General features: G+C 45.8%; 1 protein-coding gene across 13 annotated transcripts in view; it reads left to right on the top strand.

The window, feature by feature from the left end:
• Positions 1 to 16891, top strand: part of LOC122574641 (AF4/FMR2 family member lilli) — a 166933-nt gene that overhangs the window by 85853 nt on the left and 64189 nt on the right. For all 13 annotated transcript variants that reach the window (XM_043742511.1, XM_043742481.1, XM_043742471.1 and 10 more), the window contains 2 exons: positions 11410 to 11952; positions 15962 to 16021. In XM_043742511.1, the coding sequence (XP_043598446.1) occupies positions 11410 to 11952; positions 15962 to 16021 (603 nt within the window). The remainder of the gene's footprint in view (positions 1 to 11409; positions 11953 to 15961; positions 16022 to 16891) is intronic.

Here is a 16891-nt window from a genome sequence, read left to right as displayed (position 1 = left end):
TCCTTCTGGTCGATGACACTTGAGGGAGGGAGGGGGGGGGGAGAGAAGGAAGAACAGGGAAAAATACAGTTCGTCTCGTTTAAAAGATTCACTCGTATTACGTAACTTATCTATCATCGGTTCATGGTGTTTATCGACACGAATTAAATCGATCCTGTGATCGAAGCCCGATCGACTTTTTTCGATGGCGCTTCTCGCGAGAGCGTAGGAGTCGCTCTTACGTAGGTGTGCATAGTAACAGGTGGTACTAGTAGCCTCACACGAACGTAATGCAGTTTGATGACGTGCATCGAGCTTTCGCTCTCTATGGAAGTGTTTGAGAAGCTTGTCCCGCGTATCGAGATGTCTCCAAGTGCTATCACGACGGAGGGTCATTGCGAGAAGATCCTCTTCCAAGGTGATCCCGTCCAAACACCGGATTTCAGACGGGTCCTTATTGGATCCTCCTGGTGTCGGCGTCGTGGAACAGACGTAAATTGCGCGCGGAATATCCTCGCCACTCGATAACGAACTTACTATCGTAACGCGCATTTCTGTTTATCGACGGCTCTATTTATTCGTTCAACGGTGAAATGTTTGTTCAACGAGGGGAGAAAAGAGCTGGAACGATACGAGCATAGCTAAAATTCCATCAGAGGAAAAAATCATGTTCGCTTAAACTGGACGCATCGGCAGTGATATCGGGAGAAACGAAGGTTTTAAAGCGTGGAAATTTATTCGCCGCAGAACACTGTGTGGCCGATGGTTGGCGGTGAGCAGGATTTCAACGAAACGCGTTCATTTCATTTCGGGGAAACAAATGGAAACGTCTGGACGATGTTGGCCAGACGTTCCGCTATCGGGAATAGCGTGTCGGGCGTCAGCAAATAGCCCCAAAGCGTTGGTCGCGCTTTCTCCTCTCCGATCGCGTTTTTACATTTCGTCCTTCTCTCTCGCCACCGGTCGAATTTGATTACTTCTGGACGCGTGACAGGTAATACCTTCATGGCCCGTTCCCATGAAATCCCAGCCAGGTCTAAATATCTGTCGGTTATTTTTCTAAGCGTTTTTCAATGTTACAATAACCGAGAACGGATAAAAAGAATGCGAAAAGCTTTCGAACAAGGTAGTGCCGCGTTCCGCTCGTTCAAATCGCGCGTTAGATATTTCGCATCGTCGTCGATTTAAACATTTTTCCGCCAACGTACGTGCACGTAGAGTCGTGTTTGTACGATTTCCAGGAGTTTGCAATCCTGGCACGGACCTTTCGATACGTCTACGCGTTTTCCGTTTTCGTTTCCGCCAGCGAATATGCGAAACCGAGGTGAAGAGCGCGCGCCACTTGCAATTGAATTTGCACCTCGTTACGAGAGAAAAGGATATTTGTGGTGGATGCGCGATTAACTCAACGAGCTCCGAAGGATGGATGCATGGATGGAGGTTGATCGAAGTGAGGGAAATGGAGAGGAAAAGCGAGTGGAAAGAGAAAAGGTGGACGAATAGTGGTTGCTTACGTTCGCGAGTCGGTCCTCGACGAGCTTAGAGAGACACAGTCGTCGGTCGCTTAATGCGAATTTCACATGCATAGAAGAAAAGGGTGACCCGTAAAGGTTGGGGAAGGGGGTGAGCGAAGCGGACGGGAACCGCAGGAAGCGATGCCAGGCACGTAGCATTTTAAAATGGAAAAGAGGCGAGGAGAGCCGTATTGCGCGGACGACGGTGTTTCGTCCTTGGCGCGCGTAAAAGCTCTATTCGTGTACCCTTTTTTCCATAGTCTCTCTTGTTCTCTTTTCTTCCCGCCGTTTTTCTTTCCCTCGTTCTCCGCCCTTGCCTGGTTGGCTCGTACTCGTCGCTCGTTCTCTCCACCCACTCTTTCGATTGCACCGCGTTTTCGTTCTTTCGGGATGCGCGAAAGAGAAGAGCAAACAACGCGTACAAACCGTAGCGTTTTTAATATCGCGCAGCAACGGGATCGACCGAGCGTCATAAGCTTGCAGATAAATTTGCGCTCGCGGAATATCGAGTCGAATCCGGCGAGCGATCGCCGTCGCGAGCCTCTGCGATCTTCTCGTCGTTGGGCTGATCGTGTCGCGTGTGGAACGCGATCCTCGTTTCGAGGGAAGGTGGGAACGAGACTCGACAAGGAGAAGAGAGGGCCCGCCGAGGCAGTAAATTTCTTCGCCAAAGTATATCGCCCGCGACGCCTATCCCCCGCCGTATAAATTTCCCCGTCTAATCCCGCAAAAACCAAGGCGAAATGGCGTCGACCGCGAAACAAGCAGCCAACTTCTAAAGGGTTAAAAGGGAGAGAATCGAAGCTCGACCGGTCGTGTTTTCCTGCCACTTCTTACCTACGTCCTCGCGCACACATACACCTGCGCCTTCTTCGTGTTCCTCGCCCGGTGTATACGAAGCCGAGCGTTGCTTCGCGACATCGATCCGAAGCTCGCCGCTAATAAAACGCTAATTAACGCTTCGCTTCGACGAACGCGCGCCGCCACCATCGGATCGAACAGTTTGCGAGTTTCGCCTCGGGACCTTGGACTCTCAAGGGCCGCTGATTAATTACCGGTATATAACTCGGTTCGTCCTTCTGCCGCGAGTTTCAGAGATGATCGCGATCGATCGGCTGCGTTCAACGACGCAAAAATCCAACTGGTTTATCCACAACAACCGTTAGCAACGTGATACGATGTACGGGGTTCCTCTCTCGCGATCGCACGCTGATTCAAATTCATATAGCGGACGTTTGTCGACGAACGTTTTTACGTTCTCGACTGTTACTCGTAATTGGAACGCGAACTTCCCCGAACGAGGTCGTCGAATCGTTCGACGCTTCCTTTCGAGCTAATTTCGATGCGACTTTCTCGAAACGATCCGCTCTATTGGCTTTTCATTCTGTTTCTCTCTGTTCCGTCGTTGCCCGATATTAGCGACGATGATCGAGCACTGAAATTTATCCGCGCGTGATTGTCAATGCGCGCTGAATACACAGATACGACGCTCGAGCTTCGACGAGATGCCTCTATTCGAGACGTCGAGCTCGACGATTCGCGCGGAGACGGGCAGATCGAACGACGCGTCGGAATACGCGGAAGCGTCAGAGCGGAAATTCGAAAGAAGGGTGTTTCGTCGATGAAACGAAACGTGGCTCGTCGATGGAAACGGGACGAGACGATTTGCGTTCGAACCTCTGTGCTCGAGCCAATCGTAACGATACCTATACGCGTACCGTGGTCTTAAATTCGCGATGCGAGCGAAACGAGAACGATTCTGTGTTTGGGAATAAAAGAAAAATCAGTCCATGATGATTCTACGAGCAACGTACGTACGATACGCGAAAATCGTTTCGCGGTTACGTTGAAACGAAACCACGGTACCACGGACGATGTAGGAAAAGTGACGTAATCTTTGCTTCGGATTAGATCCGACGAAACGAAGATTCCGCCGCCTACAATCTACGTGCTACTATCATGGCGTGTGTATTATTTCGCGGTGGAACGGAGTTTTCGACCGAGGAGAGAGCAGCTGTCAGATGGAAGCAGCCGACTGGAAAGAGAATTTCTGAGAGAGGCGAACGGAGCCAGTAGTCGGTTTGAACCGTCGGCAAACTGCATCTATGCGAGCCCCGGGAGTATCTTTGTTGCTCGTTGAAAGCGGCCGTGCTCGAGTAGCACACCGGCAGGAAGAAGGGGCGTACGTGGCTCGCGTAACCTCAAACGAGACATCCACCTGCCTCGTTGAAATCTTTGCGGTTTTTTCCTTGCCCCTCGGTGTGCTTGGGACAGGCAGCCGTCCCAGGCTCTTTCAAACCCTTGGAACTTGGTAACTTTTCCAGTTTATATCGGCTCTCCGGTTGGTTAATTACAAATGGAAGAGATTAATTAGATAGCCAGGTACTTTCTGTTATTTTGTTTGTTGATTAAGCTGCCGCTTCAGGGTTACACGATATAACTGTCAGCCACAGAGAGATTGTACGATATTAAAGGGGTATTTTGCTTGGTTCGCAATTTCGTTACCACTTCACTGGTTACGTTCGCCCAACTTCCATTTCGACCGCGAAACTATTCTCGCGTTACGACGCTTCTAGAGATACTTAACGGTACTCGACTAATCCGACGTTTCTATTTAAACTCACCGGCAATCGACTCGATTGCCGTTTTCGATTGGAGTTTATTCGATCCTCCGGTTGAAAACAGAAACCAGCGTCCCGTTTCGAATATAAACCCGATGAAGAGACTCGCGACTCGATTTACCGTATATCATTTCCCTCGTCATTTTATTACTTGTGTCGATCCCATCGCGAGCATTGTCCGCCCGGTAATGACACGCGATTCTCATCGCTATTTATTTCCCGTGGCGTGGCCACCGATCGTCGGATCCATTAGCCGGTTCTCGCTTCTCCGCTGCGATTCCAGACAGAAATTTCCACCGTTCGACCGCAACGGTGGCGTTTGTTCCATCGTAAACGTCCTTCGACGCGCGTTTCTCCTGCGGTTTCAGCGAGCACCGCAAAGGATGACATTTTACTCGTTACGTACGCTTTTCCTTCTTCCCCTCGTCCGGCTTCGTCGACTCGGCCGTGTCCGCTTACGCTTGCATGTATGCGTACGCGGTGGCTGACACGAAGGGAAAGGATACAGAAGCAGGTCGTTTAAAATCCCTCTTCATCCGCCGTGGTATCGCAACTCCGACGATATTTCATCCCTAGCGGTATCGAGGCAGCCGTTGCAAGCATAATATCAAAGGGAAGCTCGAAAGCTCGAAAGAACGAAACGACTCCGGTCGAAAATCCTCCCGAGCAAGAAACTCCTCTTCTCGCGCATCGGTCGTCTGGATTTTCCGGCCAACTATCCATCCGCTCTTTGACCTTTCGTATCTCTGCCTGCTATTTCCGATGCGGCATTTCGTCGGTTGCTGCCTGAAGATCTTCTTCAGGGTTACAAGCAACAGCTTGCTTTTCTTTGTACGTATACCGGGTGTTTTTTTTTTTTTTTTTTTTTTCGTAATTATGGTAGAAATTATAGCGTTGTAGAGGAAGAAGAAGGTGCTTGCACGAAGGAGAACGGCTCGATAACGCGCGACAAATTCTCTTACACGAGATTTCGTTCTCGAGAAAATTACTTTCGAATATCATTCGAGTGCTCCTCGAGTGGTCAATGATTTGATAATATGGGATAAATTTTCTTCCGCGAGGTTTCGTTTGCGAGAAAATTCGTTTTGGATATTATTCGATTAATTAACTGTGTCGATTACAAACGCGCGTTTAATTGTGTCAATTACGAACAACGTTCACGTTATGGATAATTATTCTCGTTACGTAATCGGTCTTATTCAATTTTTAGGATTCGTGTTAGTGACAACAGAAATTATTTGAAATGTTGTTCGTAGCGTCGAAAACAGGGCGTTATCCGAACAAAATTCTTTTCCGATTCTATCGCGCTATAATCACCAGGACGTTCCATGTAATTGATTCTCGACGTGGAAAATCACGCGCAAAACGATCAACCGTCTTAACGTTTTCATCGTTCGTTTCCCGTTCCCTTTAGAAAGTAGACGTTCGCGATGTAGATTCTGTTGGCGGAGACAAATACGTCGGTGAATAGACCGACAAGCAGTAATTAAGAATCGACTTTACGGTATCAACACTCTAAATTCCTTCATGGACAATCGCGCAACGACGACGAAGCGGATTGGACAGTTTCGTCTGAATTTCCTCCGACGTAAGGAGCTTAACTCGGGCGACCCGGTTTTTCCGGCCTTCGATGAAGGAACACCTATTCCTTTGTGCCACTCGGAATTCTTTGTCGCGTTTGTAATAGAGGTAGTTGGTTCAAGAAGAGACCACGACGTCGAAAAGCTATTTGCAAACGTCCAGCAACGACGTTTCATCGTCTTCGTGCCTCTGTCGTGCTTCTACAATCTCTCGTAAATAAGCTCGGCGAAGTTCGATGAAAATTTGTGGAGAGAAAGTCGACTCTGTTCGGAGTTCCCGCGCGTAATTTATAGAGACATCGTGGCGCGCGATACGGTTGCCAGTCGCGAAGGCAATATAGATGCCTCCGGGGTAATTTCTGTCGCGTTGAACTCCGGCCATGCCGAGCCACCGGCAAGATTGATAACTCTCCGGTAGATTCGCTGGCCTGGTCGGAACCATAGCCGACAAGAAACCGTACTTGGACGACGTTGTGGCGTGCTTTCTTTTCTTGGCGCGTCGGTAGATTCTTTCGTTTCTTACCGAATCTTAAGACAGTGGTGTAAATATCGCGACAAAAGATGCAGTCGAATATTTTTCCTATCTTTCCCTGCTTCCTCGTTTCCTCTTCTTTTCCAAGTAGGTAAGGACAATATCGCTGAAATATGGACGCAGATAGCAAGCCGTTGGAAGAAAGTTCCATTTGCCAGTAGTTTGAGCGGGGCAACAAAAACCAGCTGAAAATAAATCAAACAAATAAGTTTTTCCAAACGTGTTAAATTTCATTGTCAACTGGTATCTCTAATAATGAATTCCTGCACTTTTGAACCGCGTCTGTCTTTCTCTTACCTAATAAACACGGTTTCGATATTGCAGCTACCTTCGAGCGACAGCATATTGCCGATACTGCAATTTCTTTAAACGTCAGGCTATCATAAAATATAGATGGGCAAAAGATAGCGACGAATATTCTTGGAATTCCCTTTTGAAACGGCAACGTTAAAAAAATCTCGATTCGATAATGTAAATTGATGGGGGAGAAATGGCGGATAAAATATTTCAACGCAACGTTGTTCCTTAAATGAAGTAAGAGATATCGTTCTTTTATCTTTATAGTACTTTATAGTTTTGCAGATTAGTCGAATATGACAATACGATTCGATTATCGTAGCTCTATCATCTCGCAGCGCGCTCGTACATAATCGATGGAAAGCTAAAGCCACGCTAATAGTACACGGGACCGGTTGCTAATTTCGTAGCGTAGGCAAGAAAGCAAATTTTCTCGTCAGAACGCGAGGTAAGCGATCTTTGGCTATGCTTTACACACGTAGGAGCGCGTTATTCGTCGCACGCCGCTTGCCAACTGCCGAGGCTCCATTCTCTCCTCTTTTCTCTCTCCCTCTTTCAATGTTGCTCGCTTTGCTTCTATTTTGCTGCCGCATAAGGCGGCCGTTAAATAAAGTTTCACCCTTGCAGAGGCAGCCCTCGTCTTTCCTCCTCACCGACTACGTCTTTCTCTCTTGAACGAGATAAAACTGCCATATTTTTTATCCTCTTTTGCTCCCAGAAGAAATCTATGCCGTGGCCTTGATTAAAACTCATCGGATATTTTCTTCTTAATCTTCTTGCATCGCTACACATAACTTTTTACGCGTCGATAACGAGTTCCAGGTAACGTTAACTCTTATCCTAGAGGCAAGAATTGCCGGCATCGTCACCGATGCGTCGTGAAAATTTCAGTACAATTTATTCAGAGTACAGATATTATTTCGTGGCAGAGGTGATATGTCAAAAGAGACCGTTGATCATCGGGAGTCATCGTTGAAGTTATTTTTACACGTTCGCTTTGTAAAGTCAAATTTCACTAGGTAAACGCGAGCCTTTCGGATTCCGGTTAGTTATCGAACACGATATTATACACGGCGCGTTGTATTTCATACTATTTATTATTTAACGTACTTGGAAGAGTTTATGATATTAGAAGATTATGAATAATTAATAAATTAGGTAATAGATAATTTCGATCGGAAATGTTTGAAGACGTTGAATGTTTTATTTCTCTAAACGCTATGTCCCATCGAAAAACGTATCGGAACCACACGTTATTTTTGCTTCGCTAGTTTGGTTGCGAAATTGTTAATTTATGGTCAATTAAAAACTAACGAGAAGAATTTGCCGTAAAGCGAGGATTTTCGTTGAATTCGGAGATGGCGAACAGTTTTCGAATACCCAACGACAGATGTCCTTGCTTATTCGCAGTTCACGCTCGTTCACTCGCCGAACAAATCTCGAAAATGGATCAGCCAAGGGATATACACGGTGGCATGGCCGTAAGTGGATCAAAGCGGTATAGCTCGTCCCGTGAATCGCTTTTATCCATTCACAGGAGGAATTTGCACGAACCGAGAACGCGTGCGTGCGCCCGTGTGCGTCCTCGTACGTGTCCGTTGGATTTGTTCTCATGCGAGATCGTGCCTCTGCTTGCTCTGTCGCAAGGTATTTAAACGGTTCCATGCGTGCAAAAGGAAGCCGTGGCCTGCGCGTTAAATCACCTCAAAGCTCATCGTCCATCCCAGAACTTGTTCCTTGGAAATCAAGTCGTTTCAAGATCTTGAAACTTGCCACGGATATTCTTGCCAATTGCGCTGGCGTCTCATCGACATTACGTTTGCGTGTACATAGTAGCAAGGAACGATGAAAGTATTGATTCTTATGTGTTCTGATCTGTATAAAATGTAGAAGTTGGTTTGCAACAGACGATATTGTAATGTCGACATCGTGCGCTGACATCATAAGTAGTCAGAAAAGTGTGAATATTAATTTTTAAAAGTTCCTTCTCTTTTTCTCCACAGCGATTTTCTGCCGTTAAATGGTAGCTCGATAGTAACATTAGAAGATCTCTCAAACTAACGATCTTTTAATAGAAATGAGCCAATATTTTTTGTCATAATTAACGAAGAATCTAGTAATTTAGCCTACAGCGAAGTAATAACACCAAAAAGTCTCCTTTGAAACCGTTCGACTTTGATTTGCAACATTTTTCATTAGAAATAATAATATAAATCAAGACTACGATATCGAGCGCCTCGTGCTGTATATAGAGATCGGTATTTTCCGAAATCATAAATTGCCGAGAGAAATTTCATATTTCAAGTTCACCATCTCACACCGCGATACTTTAGCTAGCTTCTTCTCGATTGATCGCCGGTTCGCGATAAAACAGATTTCAAGTCACGTTGCTGATTAATAGATTTCTCTCTCCCACGTTCCGATCGAATGTGAAAAATACTGAAGTAAAAGTGGCAAAGTAGATCGCGTAGGGTCTGGTTAGGCGCAGGGGCTGGTTAGCCAGAAGCAGTGGTTGCGGGAATATTTGCGTCATGGCGCGTCGTTTCTTGTTAACGACACGGGGCCCGGTCGCGTTACGACCGCGTATATTTCACCGTTTTACGACGTTTTCGGCGATGGTTTTACGGCGTTTCGCGTGTACGATGATCGCGTCGCGATGAACACGAGAACGAGCGCGATTAGAGAGAGCTCCTTGGAAAGAGACGAGTTCTTGAGCAAGCTGACAGAGAGAGAGGATTGAAAAAGGGAGAGAGAAAGAGAGAGAGAGAGAGAGATAGAGATAGAGAGAGAGCAGAGGAAAGACAAAGAGACCAGCGAGGGAAAGAGGTGGCGCGATTGAGCGAGGTCTGGGTGGAAGGGAAGTCCCTGACCTGGTCACCTAAGCGTTCCTCTCTTTCATTTCTCGGCGAGTTTACCTCGCAGTTTCTTGTGGTATTACGTTTATGTCATCTCTGCGCTTGGATCCCTTTTCTGACGCGTAATTAGCCAGACATTAAGACTACCCTAACCTCAGAGATCCTTTTGAAATATCATCTGAAAAAAACTCCAGCCTGTCATTTAACAGTACTATCTATTCAAGATATTGCCTCGAAAGCTAGTAATTTCTTGGTATTCGTATTTAGGAATTGTAGAGATTTTAACACTTACGTTATGTATGTATATATATATGTGATAACTTCATTTTTGTTGATTTTCTAATTTTTATGCTAGTCGAAGGTTAGAAGAAATACTTCGATGTGATACAATTTGAATACAAAGTGTGATACAAAGTGTTGCAGAAAGCCAGTGACACAGTTAACGTTATAATTATCGATGTTTTTGAAATATTCAGATAACAGAAACCTACGTCTAATCTCTGATTAACAATTAACGATTAATTAACGGTGCACTGAATTTTAAAATTGTCGCCCTATAAAGCTCGGAAAATATAATCTGTCGTGTCTCTTCTCCATGATATTCGATCGTGATCTAATTACACGAATATACACTGTAATTGAAGCCTGTCGTTCGCGTAATATTTTTGCACGTAACAGACTTCGATCCGTAAATGAATAAAAATTAAAATTTACCAAATTCGACTACCGCGTCGTGTCCGATTGAATCTTAAAAGAATTTAAAAATATCGTCGATCTGGTTAGGTCGTAGACGCTTCCTTCTCGTAAGTTGTCTCAGTTTGCAATTATTTTCTTGGTTGCCTCGTCTGTTCATCGGTCGCTTCTTATCGATCCATTCTTCCTCGTTGGTCGCCTGTACGAGATTCGTTGTCGGTTAAAATCCGGTTGGTGGAAAGGGGCAAGGAAGTAGTGGTAGACTCGCGGCGCGCGTTAGCTCGAATTAATGATTTTCTTCGAAAATTGCACTCTCCGCGAGGTGCACGATGCATCGGAAGCTCGTTAAAGAACCGGCTGGTATAGCACACTCGATGCTCGCGCGGCGCTCGGTCAGAAAAAGGGTCCCGGTGTGAACAAGTGTACGTGATTTATAGCGCGCTCATTAATCACGTTAGGTTTCCTCGGCCCACTCCGCCTCCTTATTAAACCACGATTTCATCTCATTGTCCGTAAAGACAAAGGCAGAGACGCGGCGGATCATAAACGCGTACAGAAGCTGCCTGTCTGTTATATTGTATACGTCTATGCAGTACAATGTAACCGGTGCGCGCACCGGTCGAACACGAATTTCTCCTCTCTCCGGTACCGTCGTAAACTTGCCAGCCACTGTTACGCCGCATTAATTATTATTGCTTGTATATAGCATATACATGCCGAGTTTCCGTATACACGCGGTTCGCACAGTTTTGCCGGGAGACACGGGAGGATCGTTCAAACGGATTAATCTTGTGGATGTCGTACGATCATCTGGTCCTTTCTCGCTTGACACTTTTTCCTTTCTATTCACAACGACCGCGTGACGAGAAAATATAATTACGACCCGTATGATCGAACGTAGTAGCATCGTCGATCAATTATCGTAATTTAATGTACAGACGAAACATTTAAACAAACAGAAACTTTATGGCGATATCATGTACTATTTTTATTCCTTTCTTCCGAAGCAGAGTTTTACTCTGCATACAATCAAATGTAAATTAATTTCGTAGCACTTAACTTCTTAACCCCTTCCAGGGATTAACAGGCAATTGACATTTCTTCCTAACTGATTCATACTCGATGAACTACTTTCGGAATCCTCGCGTATTCGCATAGAAGTCATATAATAATAATAATAATAATAATAAGATTGTATTAAGCGCCTCGTATATGTATAGGTGCCATTTTTCTTTTTGTTCATCGACGCGTCTCGTTTCGTCCCCGATCTTTTAACCTTTCAAACAATTATTACCAGAAAATGTCCGACGCTAATAATTGGGATGTTTATGTTCTCAGGTGAGTCCAGACGCTCGAGACAGTACGACGCAGCAAATTCAATCGAAACTAGGCAACTATTCTCTGGTGAAGCATCTTCTGGACGAGCCGAAACGGCTGATCGGCATCGAGGGTGTACCGCCGAGCCCTGCTCCGCCTCCGGCCGCGTGCATTCGACTGAGTTCCAGTTCGGTTGGTGCAAATTCCAGGAGCTCGCCCTCCTCCCAGGAATTCAAGAAACCCGGAGGACCGAGAACCGATGCTGGTGGTTCGTCCTCGTCGACTTCGTCGTCGTCCTCGTCGACCAGTCATCAACGCGGCGGTTTCGTGAAACCGGCCGATGGAAAGCCGCCGTATGGAGGCCGGGGTAGTTACCCCGGTCAGCCGGTGAAGCACGGGGGCAACAGCAACGATCATCGGAGCCACGGTTTATTACCCGCCAAAGGGCCGCCCACGAATTCACCCGGGAACGGTACGCTCTTTGGCAATTCGAATATCGGGAATTCCAGCGGCAGCAGGCTTCACTCTGTCGGCAGCAGACTGTCCAGGTTACCTCTCGATAACGTGAGTATCGATTTCCATTGTTTCGTGGCCATCGCCGCCTCCTCCGCTTCTTCCTCCGCTCCCATAGCTTCCCGTTCACTTTCTCTCTCTCTCTCTCTGTCCCTCTCCCTCTCTCTTTTCTCTGTACCACGCTCTCGTCCTTCCGCTCTTTCTTGTTTACACGAGTAAAATGTCGCCGTTGCACAAGGATACGTCTACGTATTGCATTATGCGTGTTTTCTTCGGCGTTCTCTTCTCTAATCGCTTTATCAACGCTCGTCGATCAGCTATTTTATCTCGCGCTACCCTTTCCATTTATCGCTGAACGAATCCGGAATGCGAATCGGCGGGTAGGTAACTGAATCGGGGTGGTTGCGGTTGCACTTGTTGCGCGATTAGTATTCATCGAATACTGGAGTTGCTCGTTAAAACGTTTATGATCGCGGATAACAACGGGGATTTATTTGTGGTGGTATAGCAGCGGCCGTTTAGTCGACAAGATTTTTCTCTCCTCTGTTGCGAGTCTGTGTTTCCGGTAACCGTAGCTTTGAGTTCACGTTCCAGTTGCATATTCATTGACGACAGTTCATATCATTTTACGTGTTCGAAGAGCGAATCTTCGCGTAGAATCATAGTGGAAAAAAGTTGTTTCCATTATCGATCTCTGAACAAGAGATCAAACATTCTGGGACATTAATCGGTGCGAAGCAATAATAAAGAGGTTATTATCGATTCTTGCGTTCCACTCGTCTTCCTGTCGAAACGTTCTCAATCTCGGTATTCGATGAAAGCTTCGCGGCGACAGGTTCGTTGACGGGAAACGAATTGCTTTTCAATAGAAATCTCGCTGGAGGAATACACGCGATAGGGAGAAGGGTACAACCCGGAGAAATGGGGAAGAAGGGGGCGAGTTTGGTCGAGCCCTATTACGCGTGACTCCTCGAGGTGCAAATTTCATTCAGATTGACTATCGATCGAGTCTTCTCCGATCCGGTCTGCGCCGTGTTTCTATCGTTTTCTCTGTTCGAGCACGCCGGAAGTACCACTCCTCCCTTCCCTGCTCTACTTATACAATTAGAGTTAGCCGGAGAAGCACCGGCGTTCTCTCTTCGCTCTGCCATAGTCGAGATAATTGATTCCCCTATTGGTCCTTCGTTTTTCCCCCGTTCTTTCCTTTTATCCGGTCGTTCTCGTTTTCATCCGCGAAATTAGCTTGGAATTACACGTGACATTCGAGAGAAGTGGGAAGCGTAGACAGAAATAAACTACCGGTCATTAGTATCAAGACACTAGTTACATTTCTTGGAAATTTACCAAGAAATTTACTTTATTTAACGTTTCGTATTATAAGACGTACGAGCCTCTTAAAAGCCAAAAAGATCAACTTCGATTATTCTCAATTTCTCAGTTTCGTCGCATAAGTATACCTACTATTAATGTTCGATTCTTATGCAACGAATGACTTGCTTCCGTAAACTCATTTATCGCGGGAAGATCAATTTGTACCGGATACCAGCGAGTGTCTCACAATAATTTGCCGCCAATCATCGATATCAACGAACTCGACAATTTACAGGCTAAAAATTTCTCTGTTACAATTTCATAGATGTTTTTTCGACCATTCGCGGAGAGACGCGATCGCGAGAAGGCACGTCAACGGGAGTCGTAAACTCCCGTTACGATTAGATAATCGACGCCACGAAATGATCGATCCCCTGATTTCTGTTACGACAATAGGGGTGGTTCAACTGAATTTACACTGAATTAACAGGTATAAATTAATGTTTATTCCAACAACTTTATACAGAAAAATAGTTACACCGATGCGTATGTATAAGTTAAGTAAGTGATTGATTTAAGGAATGAAACTCGGTAATGACGCGTTGACTATTCTAACGGTGAAGAATAAGTAAGTTGAAGATGTTGTGTCGGAGGAAAGCTAGTGATGGGCGTGTCTAAAGACGCGAGAAAGCTGGTTTGTTCATGACGATTTTGGTTAGGAAAAGTGAGGGCAGTAGACTTGTTTCTGATTGGATACAAGAAGGTTGATGGACTAGGAAGGGTCTTAGCCGCCCTCCATAGATAGTTGCTAGTGTAAAGTATCGTACGTGAGCAAAACGAACTTTCAGTATCGTCTTGCCATAAACAATAGCCTTTAGATATCGATTGACTTTAGGGATATTTGTTCGGTCTGACGGACTTAAGACTATTGAGGGACGAGATAAGGACGTGCGGACATCTGGTTGCCATCCCGCCCGCTATGTGTGGCCTGATCTAGGTAGAGTGTCGCCCGACGTAACAATAGGTTTTGCGTCAGACACCTCGCAATTTGCAAAATTTTATGGTAAAACCTCGTTCGTTTTAGCGCCGATCGTGTTGCTACGCAGAACAATTTGTCGATAATTCCATCGATCACTTATCATTCGTAACTCGTAGAATTTCGCTAACGATATTAATTTAAATACGCAACAGGAACCAAGCGTTCTAACGTTTATGGTCGGCAATCTATGTATCTTACCACTGCCGTCAAGGTAAACGATATGCAATCATGTCGCGAATTTTTCTTCCTCTTTTTCGATTCGTCAGCACCCTCTTCCGCAATTTTTCGCATTTCATCCCCTATTTGCGACTAACCCGTCTCCTTGGATTCACCGTCGCTGTGTCCTCCGGCTAACAGTCAGCAGACTCTATCCCTTCTCGCTCCGTTTCTCCGCCATCATTTTTAGCCTTCCAGGTCCACGGATTTTCTCCATTGTCTCCGCGTTTTCCTCTCAGCAATGACTACTCGACGACTCGTTCTCCGCTCGTAATGGGTGTGCGCGCCGCGCGTCCTGGCCGCTCTTCTCAACGTCTTTTTTCCGCGAGAGAGTGTTGATTAATGATCGCTCGAGAGCTCGTGATAAATCGCGGGAAGAACTCCATGAGAGTTTCGCGGCGCGGCAGCGGGCGAGCGGCCACCGTGTCGTCGAATTGGAATCGTTTTAATTAACAGTCGCGCGGAATGTGCCGCGTCCGACTTGCTTATCGTCGTTTAATTCCATAGACATCGGCCCAGAAAGGCAAACGTTGAAAAGCTTGCAGGAAGAATGGAAAATACATTTACTTGATCTTTTGACTTTCCCGTTAGTTTAACTTTGTTGCTTCAGAGTTTAACGGTACAAGAACGTATTAAAGGCACTAAACGATATACAAGACGACGAAATTCTATTATGCGCTATAATATCTAACTATCAAGACAAATGAGGCGGATAATTAAACAATATATTGTATATATTTGTCGGAGATAAAAGGACATCCAAACAAAGGGGTTCCCCCTTTGAAATGTTTGGGAAAACCTTAATACCCTAATCCACACTTTTACGATAGCTACACTTAAGTAGGAAAACTAAGAAATAGTTATATGAGTACCCAAGTTTTATGACGATGGGCTTAGGTTCGAAGTGACATAATGAGTCATTATGCAGCTCTCCTTAAAAACAAAGACTGACCCGAGAGGTGGGGAGAGGACTATATACAGTTCCATTTGGACTGCGAGTTAGTTAACTACTGAGACAATTCTTGAGAGAGTTATCGAGAGAGTTATTTAAGAGAGTTTATTGGGAACAGTCTACTACTTTTACGTTGAGCGAAACCAGGACCGTGGATCACGTTGAGTTCGTCGTCCCGTGGCCGTCGACTCGTATCGAACCTGAAGCCATTGTCATCTACATCTCGACCATCCGACCGTCGCGATTGCTTGTAATCTTTCGTAACCAACATATCTGTACCAATAAACACCAACTGTAACCACAATGGCAAATTTGAGCGAAGATTCCTCAGACGATCCCACCTTCGATCTAACCCCGACATATATATATGTAATATATATATATATTATATAAATATTATATTTGTGTTGTTCTGCTTCTTTGATCTTAAAGGAATTGAATCTTAATTAAAAAATGAATTCATCGAGAATATGAATTGGCATAAACACGCGCAGCTTGGTTAACGAGACGAACGTTAATCGAACCTTTCTTTTCTGTTTCAGGGAACAAGTTCGAGGCCTAGTCCAGCCGAGAGTACCACGGATGTAGAGAATATTTTAAAGGTAAGAGGTCGATAAATTAATCTTATCCTACCGGTGATATCTGTAATAGTTTCTGAACATCGAAACGACAGCACGGTTCTACGAAACAACGTGACTGCCGGTGTACGCGTTCCTCGCGACAAACGTCGAACTTTGCCTTTAGCCTGGCCATCGTTTCAAGTTCGGCTTGGTCGATAAGCCAATTTTCTCGCCGATACAACGCTATCTCATTCGCGGTCATATCGTGGCTGTCGTTCAACCGAATCGACCCACCGGTTTGGTTCGACCGTATCGGCTTTCGTCACCGCTGCTCGGGCATACACTTTCGCACCCTACAGGCAACGGGAACTTTGTCGCCGGTCGTTAATAGAATCGGCCAACCTTCCAGTCTTTTTCTTTTCCACCGCGAGAACCCACGATCGATCGATCGAGACTATGAGGTACGCGTTTCTGAGGAAAAGAAAAGGAAGCCGAACCGCGCCGCTTCGTACAACGTCGAAAGGACGTGTCTATTTATAGGAACGTGTCCTTGAGGCATAAGTTCGATTCGAGCTATTTCAGGCTCGTAAATCCGCGGACATGGCCGTGAAACGGATCGAAAATTTAGCCAAAAGTTGGTTGATTGGTCGAGACGGTAACTAGACTAGGTTCGTTTTTCTCGCTCGGCGCTTACGCTCGAAAACGACGCGTCGTGATTTCAGGGAACGAGAGAGTCAAAGGATTCCTCGGTGAGTCGCTCGAGGCACTTTTACTAGCTGGCGAACGACGTTTCAGCGACGTGGAATGTAGGAGATTCTCGCGAACGGCAAAGCCCTGAATTCTGTTCGTCCTTTCGAGAGGTCCTCGAGTCACGTGCCGCCGTGATTACCGGCAGTCTCCGTCGGCGCGCAA

The sequence above is a fragment of the Bombus pyrosoma genome, linkage group LG2 (genome assembly GCF_014825855.1).
Source record: "Bombus pyrosoma isolate SC7728 linkage group LG2, ASM1482585v1, whole genome shotgun sequence".
In the NCBI taxonomy this organism is placed as follows: Eukaryota; Metazoa; Arthropoda; class Insecta; order Hymenoptera; family Apidae; genus Bombus; species Bombus pyrosoma.
This window is presented reverse-complemented; position numbering and strand designations above follow the sequence as displayed.